This window comes from Aplysia californica, unplaced genomic scaffold (genome assembly GCF_000002075.1).
Source record: "Aplysia californica isolate F4 #8 unplaced genomic scaffold, AplCal3.0 scaffold01162, whole genome shotgun sequence".
In the NCBI taxonomy this organism is placed as follows: domain Eukaryota; kingdom Metazoa; phylum Mollusca; class Gastropoda; order Aplysiida; family Aplysiidae; genus Aplysia; species Aplysia californica.
In genome coordinates this window covers 27,593-40,532 of record NW_004798432.1, presented here as the reverse complement: position 1 = coordinate 40,532, position 12,940 = coordinate 27,593, and the positions used below count along the sequence as shown (strand labels likewise).

Sequence of the window (12,940 nt, the reverse complement as noted above, 5' to 3'; positions counted from 1 at the left end):
TGTGTGTAGGAAAACCGGGTTTTTCATGTTATATTAACTTATATTATAATCATAATTTAGATTTGTTTTCTATTATCCTTCAGAGAGAGGCCCTACTTTGGTTCGCCCACCTTGCAAGGCTTGTTTCAAAACCCTGTGCAGGTGCAGGAACAAGAAGCATTTTGACTCTGTGATGGGCCAAGGATGGTTGTTTCGGGAGTTTGTGATCTACGACGGAGATGTTTGCTACCCAGAGTACATCATTACATACGTCCGAGAATAAAAGCGCACCAGCATCTATGGTGCAGTGATTAGGTGCTTTGCTGCAAAGGACCTGAGTATGGTTCCCAAGTGGGGAGAATATTTGTCAAGTATCGCAGTCTGTCAACTGAGATGTTGTATACCTCTCAGCCTCCTAAATGATCTAAATAATTGTGTCACAACACGATGGAATCAGGCTCTCGTCAAATTTTGGGCATATAGAGTTATTTAGATAATCTGAAAGCGTGTTCATTTGTTTTGCATTTGGTGAAAAAATACCCCTCTATCCTGAATTAGAGTCGAAATATTTGCAGTTGAAGGTGGTGGTGGTCGCCTGGTATGAGAGGTTAAAACTAGCAAGATAAAGGCCGCTTTGTTGGCTTCCAAAGTTTGACTGTCCTTGAAGACTGGAAATTTACATTTTTTGTGCCTTTAATGGGGGTTTTGCGGTGACATCTACTCAGAAATGCATTTTTAAAAGGACATAAAAGGTGTTGATCCTAAAATAGAAAATAGAAAATAAATTACCCAACACCCAGAAAAATGCTGTTTTCTTTGATTTCATTATTTTGACGAGTTCCTGGCTTCACCACGCTGTGGCGACAGATTAATAAAAACCTGAGTGTAGGCTACAATATTGGAGAGAACAAGCCAAAGGCCAGTAAAGGAAGATATACAGGTGAAGAATAGGAAATGGATTGGGCACACCCTGAGGAGACCCCCGACAAGCATCATCAGTCAGGCTTTGGCGTGGAATCCACAAGGAAAACGTATGAAACGAGGACCAAAGATGACATGGAGGCGAGCGGTACAAGCGAAAATGGAAAAGGCGAGGACATCATGGAAACAGCTAGAAAAGGATGCACAGGGCAGGCTTCCTGGAGAAATGTTGTTGATGGCCTATGTTCCACTGGGAGTTAAAAAGAGCAAGAGAAGGATAGGCTGCCAAACAGAGCTCCCCACCCCACTGCCTCGGAATTACAAAGCTCTATCTGCTCAGTTTCTACTTTTGAGAAATTGACGTCAAAGATTTTAGTTTCACATTACGTCAAGGTTTTTTCGAAAACTTTTCTTTCAATATCTTGATAATGACTCCGAATAATCTTACAATTGTGATAAAGCAGATAGAGCATTTGATTTTTTTATATTTTTTTTATATCTCATGGTCTTCGTAACTCAAAATATCAGATAGAACTTTGTAATTCTGAGGTAGCGACCTGTCTCTGTGATGTTCAATCATCTCTACCTTCAGTCAACTTTGCTCTGTCTATCTGAGTTCATGTTACCTGCACCAGGGGGTGTTGTCATCTTCCAAGATTTGAGACAACTAAAACTTTTTTTTAAAACAGACTTTATCTTCTATACGTAGATCTATGTCTTCTACCTTATGGCCAGTGTGATATCCTGAGACTTCTCGTCTGATTGCCTTTTACTTTATCCAAATCTTCAGACAACAATATAACTATACATGGAGTACAATGTACTGATATGGACATCCTCCTTGTCATTCTCTACTGTTGGTGCAAAATACTTGGATGATTTCTATGTCGAGATATTTCTCACAATTTATGTGTACTTATTTATGATAGTGGGGTCAAAAATTCGTGGCGCAACTTATCCACAAATATCTCTTTAATGGGTTAATCATTGTCCCCCATACTTTGCACAGCTGTTTGTATCAATTTGTCTCAACTTGATCATATTTTTCCTCAAAAACAGAGGCTAGGTTAAAAAAGAAAACTTTCATCAATTCATATAAAATATTATAAATCTCCGTCACACGGAAAATGAGATTGTTCACATCACTTCCTTCTTCTCACAAACATTTTGCACACGCATATGGCCTACTCAGAGCTCACCAGTGACACTTTTTGGTGGCAAAACTTGTTACAAGAAATGAGTTTTATAGTGAACACTTTTTTATACTAAAGATTCTCAAAATATGCATTCAGTAAGCATTACGTTGTGATTTGAAAAACATGACGGGATTGCTTTAGTAGCGATATTGCTCCAGATGTAAACCTTATAAAATCTGTAGAAGCCACCCACTTGGAGATTTTTTTTAATGGTCATAAAAGAATTTTATTGAATACAGCTAACACCTGTTTACAAAAACTTTGATTTGTTAGGACAAATTGATACACGTCATTTTGCATAAGCTTGAGAGTCTATGTTCGATAGTTTAAGAAACATTTGACCGTAAGTTGGGCCTTGAATTTTTGACCGCACTATAATAACAATGACTCTTATCTGACACTCCTCAAGAAACTTTGATGCCATTATCTGTAATTTCATCGAATGAAAGAATTGCACGTCTTTCACCTGCTGTTTGTAACAAATTACTGTATTTTAGTAAGGCTCTTTGCAAAAGTATTGTTTGCTCAGTTAGTGTCATATTGGACTGCGGGCAGATGGCCTCAGTTCGTATCCCCAGTGGGTCTTACTGAACTTTTTAAAGGAGTTTTCAAGGTTCCGACCCATTTGGCCCTTATTTCTGTTGCTTAGCTTATTCCTATCAGAGATGTATGTTAAATATGAAGGTCTCTCTGGTCTATCCCTGAGAAAAAACACGGTAACCCCCCCGGGGCGGTGCTACTAACTGAAGTGTCTTTAGGCCATTCCCAAAGGAGGGGGGGGGGCATTAACGTGTTCTGTTGCACAGTAGAATTGTAAATGGGCTGATTCATCAATGTTATGCTCATAACTGTGCCTGAACTGCAACTGGGAACTGCTGCTTTTTCTTTCCTTATCTTTACTATCGTCATTTTCCTCTACTTCTTTTGTATGTTTGTCACACTCGTGTGACCGCTATTTCCAGGGTGCCTTGATAGTCGAAGCAGACTTTGTGCTGTTGAAGCTAGAGAGGTGAGCAGAGTTAGCTGATTCCCTTTAAAGACTTCTCTATTGACATCCACCCTTTGTCACTCATATGACCTTATGCAGTTGTGAGCGCCATAAAACCTCTACTAAAACCCCCCAAAAAACATGGTAACCCTAAGCTGAAAAATGGGCCCTGCCCAACTGGAGTTTGTTAAAAGGTATTCCTGTGATGTTTTGTCTTTTTCAGTAATTTAGATAAAGATAATATTTGTATATTTTTTTATTTTGTTTTGAAAATTGTATTTGTGTTTTGAAGTACATATTAACTCTACATTGTGTTTGTATGTGTGTATGTGTGTGTGTGTGTGTGTGTGTGTGTGTGTGTGTGTGTGTGTGTGTGTGTGTGTGTGTGTGTGTGTGTGTGTGTGCGTAACCCAATAATCAATAATCATTGGATCAATCAAATGGAATTTATTGATTTTTATAATATATTTACTTTGTTGAAAGGGGCGTTTAATCTATATAGTGACAAATATTAATATGGATATTTGCCTTTCGTACACAAGATGTTAGATCAGTTGGGAATGTTCCTTTTATCAAGTATCTCAGTCTGCCTGCTGGGCTATCGTGTGCACCACTCACAGCCCAGGTTGGCACGGGTGTCATACTAGTGGGACAGTGAAGGAATAAAATATTCGCACTCATCTCTATTTTACACGTACACTTTCTCCTTGTTATTGCCCCTTTCCCCCTGAGACAGACTCTTTTTATTTGGGGGGGGGGGGGTTTGCCCCGTGAATCAAATTATAATATGATAGGGGAAGGCATGGCGTTTTCAATGCTTTTAACTAAAGGGGGTTCTTTCCCAGTCAGTTTGCAAGATTTTTGATAGACTATACTGTCGAAATTAAAACATGAATTGCAACGACTACGCAAAAGTTTGTTAATAATCATATGGGTGGCTGTTTTATTGTTTATGGAGAATGTTTTTATTCTGTCAATGCTTTATATTTTTATGGAGAATGTTTTTATTCTGTCAATGCTTTATATTTTTATGGAGAATGTTTTTCTTTTGCCAAAGTTTTATTGATTATGCGTAATAGTTTTATTTGTCAGCCAAAATCACACGTAGAACTGAACAGAGAGCTGTAAACTGCGTGTTACATTTTTAAAATAACATGTTTTTTTATCTATCAGGCTGAAGTGGTAAACATTCTGTCTCCTGAAAAAATAATTGTGAGGCATGGTGGTGGAATCAGGCGCTCGTCAAAATAATGAAATCAAAGAAATCTGCATTTTTTTGGGCCAAGGGCAATTTTTTTTCTTTTTGGGGCACAACACCTTTTATGGCCGTTTAAAAACACATTTCTGTGAGGATTATATTGAAAAACATTGATTAAAGGCACAAAAAATGTGAATTTCCAGGTTCCGAGAACTCTCAGGCTTTGGAAATTATAAAACTTTGGCGGCCATTTTCTCTCTAATTTTACCTTTAAAGCCAGGTGATCCTATTCTCCTTCAATCGCAAATATTTTGACTTTTATGCCACATAGATGGTTATTCTTTTCACTGAAATGAAGGCAAGTGAACAGGCTTTAATATGATACCAATAACCGTATAGGATAAAAAAAATTTAAAGAGCGCCTGATTCCACCACATCGTGATACATATAGTGTTGTAGGTTCAGGAAAGGTTTGTGAGATTCTTCTTCTTATGTTATTGTATACATTTTAAGTTTGAATTATATGCTGACGATAATGTTTTTGATACCTGTATGATGCTTACTGAGATGTGCCATTAGCTCAGTTGATATCCTTCTGGACTACACTCATATATACAAAGAGAGATACTCGATTAAAATAAGACACACGATTAAAACCTCCCCACACGGGATTCGAACCCGTGTTTTCTGCTTGCTACCCACAGACGCCAGTATCCCTCCTTATATAAAAAACAACAACCTGACATTGATAATGAAACTTGAAAAACATTCAGTAAGCACATGATGATGTGACTGATGTATGCTTCTGGTGATGTTATCGATATGCCGATGTGCGATATTGTATAGGTCTAAAGTCCCTCTTAACACTGTGAGGGTATACATTTAAGAAGCAGGACCTTTGAATTGAATGCCCATCTATGGTGAAATTAGCCAAATGGGCGGAGAGCGTTAAAACTCCCCAAAGCAACCAAAATTCAGAATGCCTGATAGGGAATTTGTACCAACAATATCCACTCTGTGGTCCAGCATGATACCCACTGAGCTAATGGCTAGCCCTATGCTTGTGTGCTGATAGTGTTGTTGATGCATCTGTATAATATGGCATATCCTAGCTCAACAACAAGCTCTATGCACCTTTAATATACTGCTGGTGTATATTCAATATGCTAATGATGATGTGATTACATTAAGTTTATTAACTAGTTTGCAATAATAATGGTTGCAATTTGCTTACAATCTTGTTATTGACATTGTACAATTATGTTATCGATAATGTGCATAAATAAAACGATTTTATTTTTAATTTGTTTACTTGCATACTGTTACGTTATTGGCATTCTTATTTTGTTTTTGGTCATACAATAATGTTATTGACATGTTTATAGTAATGTTATTTGATATTTTTTACAGTGGTTTTATTGATAGGCTTATGGAGACTACATGCCTAGGTGCAATATTAATCTTCTATTCGTGTTATTCATTGCACGTTGTGAAGCTACTGTTCCCTGGTTGGCAAAAAAAAAATACTGTAATATAAAATGAAGATTGTGTAACCATGTTGAGTCTATATTATATAGGATGCTGAAAGGTTGTTTCAATAATACTTACTTTTACTTTTTCTTCCTCTGTTGCCTTAAGCGTCGAGGGGAGATTCAGTTTTTTTTATGGTAGGCCAACTCCGCAGCTCTTTCAGTTCTGATAATATTATGTTTCCTCAGGATTTCCTTGACACCCTCGATGCTCCTTTTGCGTGTGATCTTCCTCTTTCTTTATAACCTTAGTGCTTGGTGTTGTAGGCTCTCGAGGCTGGCTGGCGAGGTGACATACGTAACAGGTGGCCAAACCATTTTATTCTCTGTCTTTCTATGTAATACAGTCAGGACTCAATGCCGACAGCTGCTTTTACTTCTTCATTTCTCTTCCTGTCTCGTCTTGTGATGTTAAGGGTTTTCCGGAGACATTTCATTTCGCATGCAGTGATTTTGCTTTCATGGGTTTTACTTAATGCCCCGGTCTGGCACTGGTAGCATGATGTTGGTAGGAATATTGAGATGATAAGCTGTCTCTTTGTGTCCATGGAGATGTTTTGATGAGATAGGAGGGGGGTGAGCTGGTAGGTGACAGCATTTGCTTTTTGAGTTCGCATTTTTATTTCTCTGTCTATGGACCAATTTTCTGAAAAAGTACTGGCAAGATATTTAAACTCCTTCACCTGTTTCAGTTGTTTACTATTGACATGGATGTTGGTTTGGATGAATAAGACATTGGTTGTCTGCGAATAGAAGTTCATTTAGGCTTTCTGGGCTTTGGTTTGCGTCTTGCGTTATTGTGTCCATATATATTATTAACAGGTTGGAAGGTAGAACACATCCCTGTTTTATGGTACTCCAGATCTTACTTTGAACCAGTCTGTATTGCCTTCCTTTGTTCTTACTGAGCTTCTGCTGTTGGTATATAGAGCTCTGACATTGTCTAACATTTGTCCTCTGATGCCATACTTTTCGAGTGTCTTCCCGAGTTTTGCACGGTTTACTCTGTCTAAAGATAATGTTGGATTCTTTGTTGTGTCCGACTGCTTTCTCGCTTATCTATCTGTCTTAATGCGAATACAGCATCCGTGCATCCTCTTGACTTCTGGAACCCAAACTGAGCTTTGCTCAGATTTCTCGCTACAATAGGCCTTATCCGCTGTTCTAGTATCTTTGCGTATATTTTCCCTGCGTGGCTTAATAAAGAGATGTCTCTGTATGTTGTGCAGTCGCGTTTCTTGCCTTTTTTGTTCCATAATAGGACCACTGTGGCTTTCTGCCAGTCATCTGGGGCATTTTTTTTGCTCCCAGGCTCTATTGAAAATTTGCCTCAGCCACAGTATACCTGTGTTTCCACAAGCTCTTATGGCTTCCATCGTGGTGTCATCTGGTCCTGGCGCTTTTGTTCTTGGGGCTGGTTTTGAGTGCCTTTTTTATTTCACTGAGAAGTATGGGTGGTCCTGTTTGCTCTGCATATGATGATTGGAAGTCTTCTTGTTGTCCATAGCAAGCGTCTGGGATGAGTAGTTTTTGGAAGTAATTTTCCCATCTTTTCTTAATGGCATGCTTGCTGAGAGTGGCATTACCCTTTTTATCGTTTATAATGCATGTCGGGTTGTATGGGTCTTTCCTTACCCCCATGCTATTCAGGGGCGAAGCGTCTATATAATCAAATAATAACTGCTTCCCTTCCTAATTTTGAAACATTGTTGCTGTCAAATTCATCCTTAAACGTAAACCTCTTAAATTAAATGTAAAAAGACGTTCGTAATCAACAATGAACAGTATGCCTAACATTCAAAACGGTTTCACGGCCACAGAAATAGCCTGCTCACCCCTCTCGGGCCACTCCATAAGCAGTCACAAGCTTTGATTAAGTAAGCTTAAAGTGAGTCTGGAAGAGTCTACCAATAGAGTTGAAGGGAACATGTACATAGCAGTCCAAGCTGTTTCATTGCCACATATACCCTGTTCACCCCTTTGGGGCCACAGTTATAATCAATCACAAGCCCTGATTAAGTATGCTAACTAATGCTGGTCGAGTCTACCTCACAAATGTGAGGGGAACTAACTCCTAGTAATCTCTTGACTGCTGCGTGTGCTTGTTTTTTTTCCTCGACTTTTTACCGTCCTATAATCAGATCGTGACCTCGATTATGACACCAGCTCCTGGCCGCGAAAGGCTAACAAAAACAGCCAAATGTGAAATTTAAAAAATGATAATTGTCATGTTCTACCAAAGAGTTAGACTTACTGGTAGATCTATAACATATGTATTCACATCTAAAGTTAAATTTAATTTTAGTTGGAACTGATACTTAATAAGATACTTTTCCGATTATTTTGGCGGTTGAACATACAATATGAGTTCCGGATTTGTTTTCATTCACAACTCAGAGTCAGTAAGATTCTTGTGTGATATCTACAGGCCAAATCTGGTCCCGTTTCACTTTGATTACCCTGTCAAACAAGTCAGCCTTCGCCCCTGATGCTATTCACACTTTTATAAAACTCTCTACGGTTTCCCTTACAGATTTTGGTCAGTTTCTCGCCATATATTTTCAATGAATTTTTCTTTAGCAGTTTTGATAATTCTTTTGGTCTCTCTTCTCGCTTTCCTGTATTCTATATAGTCTTCTTCGGTCTTTGACTTCTGCCATTTCTTGAATATCTTCTGTTTCATCAGGTAGCGTAAACACGGCCTTGCGGGCACTTACGGCCTTCCGCGTGGTATCAGTCAGTGAAATCGAGGTAATTCAGATCGCTGTTTCTTTACTCTTTCGCTATAAAATACCAAATGCCGTAAACCTTGTAAAAGCTCAGCTTTTATTGGTTACAATGGTGTAAGTTGTTTATATGTCCGATTATTAGGAGCTGGAGATTCGCCGAGGAAAGCGAAGCCCCTTGTGGCGGAATGCGTGGTTGGCCAGGTCAAAAATTGACACGCGGGCATTCAAATTATGCTTCTCGGAAAGATCATAATCATCATCATCATCCAGTGCCAGATCTGCGACAGACATCGGCGATCATGGTTCTCCATTCATTCCTTTGCTCGGATGATCTAAAAAAAAAAAGCTACGTTTCCCTGCTCTTTCCCTGTTACCCATTTGTTTAGGTTCCCTAAGTATCTTGTTCTGGGCCTACCCGCTTGCCTCGTTTGCTCTGAGTTTTGCCGGTGAGAGCTAGATGGTCAAGACCCTTATGTCTATTCAGGTGTCCCAAAAACTGCATTTGTCGTTTCCTGGTTGTTTTTGACAATGAGCGTCCCACGCGGGCTTCATCAAGTACTACCTCATTTGATTTCTTTTCCTTTCACGATTCTCTTAGCAGTCTCCTAAAAACCACACCTCTGTTGCTTCTATTTTATTTTCACTGTCTTTAGTGATTGTCCAGCATTCACAGCCATATAGAAGGGTTGACCAGACATAGCATTTCAGAACTTTCATTTTGGTGTTTGGGGGCTCCAGTAGCAAAGTGAGTAGTGAGTTTAGACTCAGGCAATGTCAAGCAATTGTGGGTGACACGGGGATCAGATTGGTGGTCACCGGGGTGTGTCCTTGAGCAAGACACGACAACCCTAGCTCAAAATACAGGGCGCTGCACAGTGGCGACCGACAGTGGCATTGTTGTAAACTGTTCTGTATTTGTGTAATAGTATGTATTTATGCATGTATGTATTTATGTATGTACGTACTTATAATTATGTATTTATGTATGTATGTTTGCCATTGTAAAAAAAAGTGGCCTTTTGGGACAAATAAAAGTGTAATTTATTATTTTTATCATTGAGATGTTTTTATTTTTCAGGATTGGGCTAATTTTATTGAAACTAGCTTTAGCCATTGTAATTCTCCGTTTTATTTCTGAGGAACATTTGGCCTCAGATGTTATCATATATCCTAGATATTTAAACTGTTTGACTTTTTTTTTATCTTTTCACCTTTGCTAATGAGATAACAACTAGGATTTGCTGGGTTTTTTATATTACCAAGCATTCTGTTTTCTTTACATTCAACACTAATCCTTTATGTTCACTTTCTGCTACAACAGTATCAAGAAGCCATTGAAGGTCCTTTTCTGAGCCTGCTAATAAAACTGTGTCATCTGCATACCTGGTGTTATTAATTTTACTGTGAGACTTCTACATTCTTCTATATTTCTAAGGATTGTTTCACTGGTGGAAAAAGAGATCTGGTGACATAACACATCCTTGCCTCACTCCTCACCTAATCTGCTTATATTCACTGTATTATCCATTAATTCGTACAGCAGCATTTTGGTCCCAGTACAAATTTTTGATAATTCTTAGATCTTTTCCATCTATGTCTAGCTTTTCCAGTATTTTAAATACCTCATCATGTCTAACTTTATCGAACGCCTTTGAATAATCTATGAAGCATAAATACAGATCTTTCTGTGCTTCAATACATCTTTCCATTAACATTGTTAAGGTGAATATAGCATTTCTGGTGCCCTTGTCAGGAACAAAGCCGAATCACGTTTTAGATACATGTATCTCTGGTCTTGCACTTTTTCTCAATCTTCCCATTATTACTCGCAGCAATATTTTTGTAAAATTACTCATAAGGCTAATTATCACACACAGTGGCACCTGGTGTTTTAGGTAAAGCTATAAAAACTGACTTCATCATATCTTCTGGGATCTCACCGCTGTCGTAAATAGCATTTAGGAGCTTTGTTGTTATTTCAATGCCTAGTTCTTCAAGTGCAACAATCACTTCAACTGGAATATTATCTGGCCCTGTGCCTTTTCCTTGTTTCATTTTCCTAATGGCAGCTTGTACTTCTGCTTTCAGTATTGGTGGTCCATTTATTTCATTCTTTATTGCCGGTTTTTCTCTTCTATTATCTTTGAAAAGTTCTTCTATGTATTCTGACCATCTGTTTAAGACATCCCCATTGTCCATTAAAATACTTTCTCCTTTTGATCTTATGCATTCTGTATTTGAGCATCCTTTCATCCCACTTACTTCTTTGATTTTGGAAAGCACGTATTTGCTGTCTTTGTTTTGGTTCTTCTCTATTTGTTGGCACTGATCCTTTATCCATGTTTCTTTTGCTTCGTTGCATTTTTTCTTGATTTCCCTGTTTAAGATGTACTTTTCCACATTTGATTTTGCCTTTCTTCTCTCTTTCATTAGTTTTAATATGTCCTTGGTCATCCATTTTTTATTTGCTTTTTTTAGCCTGGGGGGGGGGGGGGGGTATTTTCTTCCACAGCTTCAATTATTGAGTCTTTCATTTTCCTCCGTAGTTCTTCCGATTTAGTAATGTTTTCCAAAGCTTGAAATATAATGCTTACATCTATGGAGAAATGTTCTTTCAGTTCTTGATTTGTCTTTAAAAGACCTTTGTCAAATTGTGGCTGGTACTTTGACTTTTTAAGTTTATTCAGTCTTATTCGCATTTTACACATGACTGGTACATGGTCACTATCACAGTCTGCTTCTGGCAGTGATTTAGACGGTCTAATTGTATTTCTAAAACCTTTTTCAATCCGCGACCCCCTTTTGATTTTTGACAAGTGGAACGACCCCTCATACCCCAACCCCCTACAAATCGAGAAAAATGAGAGACCACCCACACACAGACACACACACACACACACACACACATACACACACACACACACACTCACTCTCTCTCTCACACACACACACACACACACACACAGAGAGAGAGAGAGAGAGACACACTCACACTCACACAGACACACACAAACACACACACGCACATGCACACGCTCTCCCACACAGATTTAAAGAAGAAAAAATAGGGAGAGGGCAATGCCTGTAGTTCAGCGATCAGTCTTGAAATTCTCGGAGAAGTCTTGGATAAAGCACATCCAGATCCAGCTTGTTCCTTGCTTTGGCCAGGAGTTGGACAAGGGTAGAAAATCAACTTTCGCAAAGGTAAGTCGAGGCAAATGGGACAATGAGTCGAAGTGCTCTTTTGCAGACCTGGGGGTATAATTCCTGGAGTGAACACCAAAACTGTGCAAGACATTTCTCAAGAAACGTGTCGCGTGCTGGCCTCAATTCCAAAAGCTCGTCTTCAATGTCATCTGCAATAACAGTGATGTCTAATCCAGGAGTGAAAGGGTTTCTCACAAAAGCTTCTTCACCACAGTTAAGGTCAGGAAAATAGTTCTTGAACTCATTTTCAGGTGATTTCCACATGTCAACTTGAAGATCAGCAGACAAGGCCTCCAGTGGATTTAGCCGCTGCGAAAGGTTGGTAGACATAGCAATGTTTCCCTCTGTAACTTTCCAGTGCCAATTCTGAACTTTTGAAAGGAGGCCACTCAGAATGTGTTTAATCTGTAGAACGTGTGTCTGCTGACCTTGAAGTTTCAAGTTGAGTTTGTTGAGGGAGTCAAACATATCAGACATATATATATATATATATATATATATAGGCAAGTCTTTGGATCCACGAATCATTTGAGAAGTGCCTGCTGAGCTCATCTTTTCCTTGCACTTCCTGGAATAATTTGATCTACTCTCTCAGCTCGAAGACCCGACATACAACGTTTCCTTTCGATAACTATCGAACTTGAGTGTAGAAAAGTAGTGTTTCATGATCTGCACTCATGTCAGAACAGACTTCCTTGAACAGTCACGTATTTAGGGGGCTGCGTTTCACATAGTTGGCAATCTTAACAGTCGATTCCAACGTTTCTTTCGAAGTGGGATTGAGAATCTTGCAAGCTAGTGCATATTTATGTATCATGCAGTGAATGCCTTTTGCGTCTGGTGCTTTGTCCTTCCCTTTTGCCTGAAAGCCCGACTTACATCCAGTCACGGCTGGGGCACCATCAGTACAAATACTACACACATTCTTCCACTCAAGACCCTCGTTTAAAAAAAATGAGGACACCTTGTTCATGACATCATCAACTGTTGTTGTGGTGTACATTGGGGTGCAAAATAAAAATTCTTCTTTCGCATCTTTTCTAACACGTATCTCACAAAGACCAGTAACTGTGAGCACGCTGCCACATCAACTGGAACCAGAACATAGTGACAGGAACAAGAACATTGGGACAGCTTTGATCTCCTCTACAACATGTTCCTTAATTTTTGAAGACATGCGTGCAATACGCCTC

General features: G+C 38.9%; 2 protein-coding genes across 2 annotated transcripts in view; one reads left to right on the top strand and one right to left on the bottom strand.

The window, feature by feature from the left end:
• Positions 1-924, top strand: part of LOC101851461 — a 20,213-nt gene extending 19,289 nt beyond the window's left edge. Inside the window, exon 4 of the mRNA XM_005111998.3 lies at positions 84-924. Within this exon, the coding sequence (XP_005112055.1) occupies positions 84-262 (179 nt within the window). The 3' untranslated portion in view covers positions 263-924. The remainder of the gene's footprint in view (positions 1-83) is intronic.
• A 10,805-nt stretch (positions 925-11,729) lies between these two features.
• Positions 11,730-12,215, bottom strand: LOC101852066 (zinc finger BED domain-containing protein 5-like). Its single transcript, XM_005112001.1, has one exon. It carries the CDS (start codon positions 12,213-12,215, stop codon positions 11,730-11,732), a length of 486 nt encoding a protein of 161 aa, XP_005112058.1.
• Positions 12,216-12,940: the final 725 nt, after the last annotated feature.

Bases quoted from the DNA above. Each gene is read 5' to 3' on its own strand.
- LOC101852066 (XM_005112001.1), bottom strand. From the start codon at position 12,215: ATGTTTGACTCCCTCAACAAACTCAACTTGAAACTTCAAGGTCAGCAG.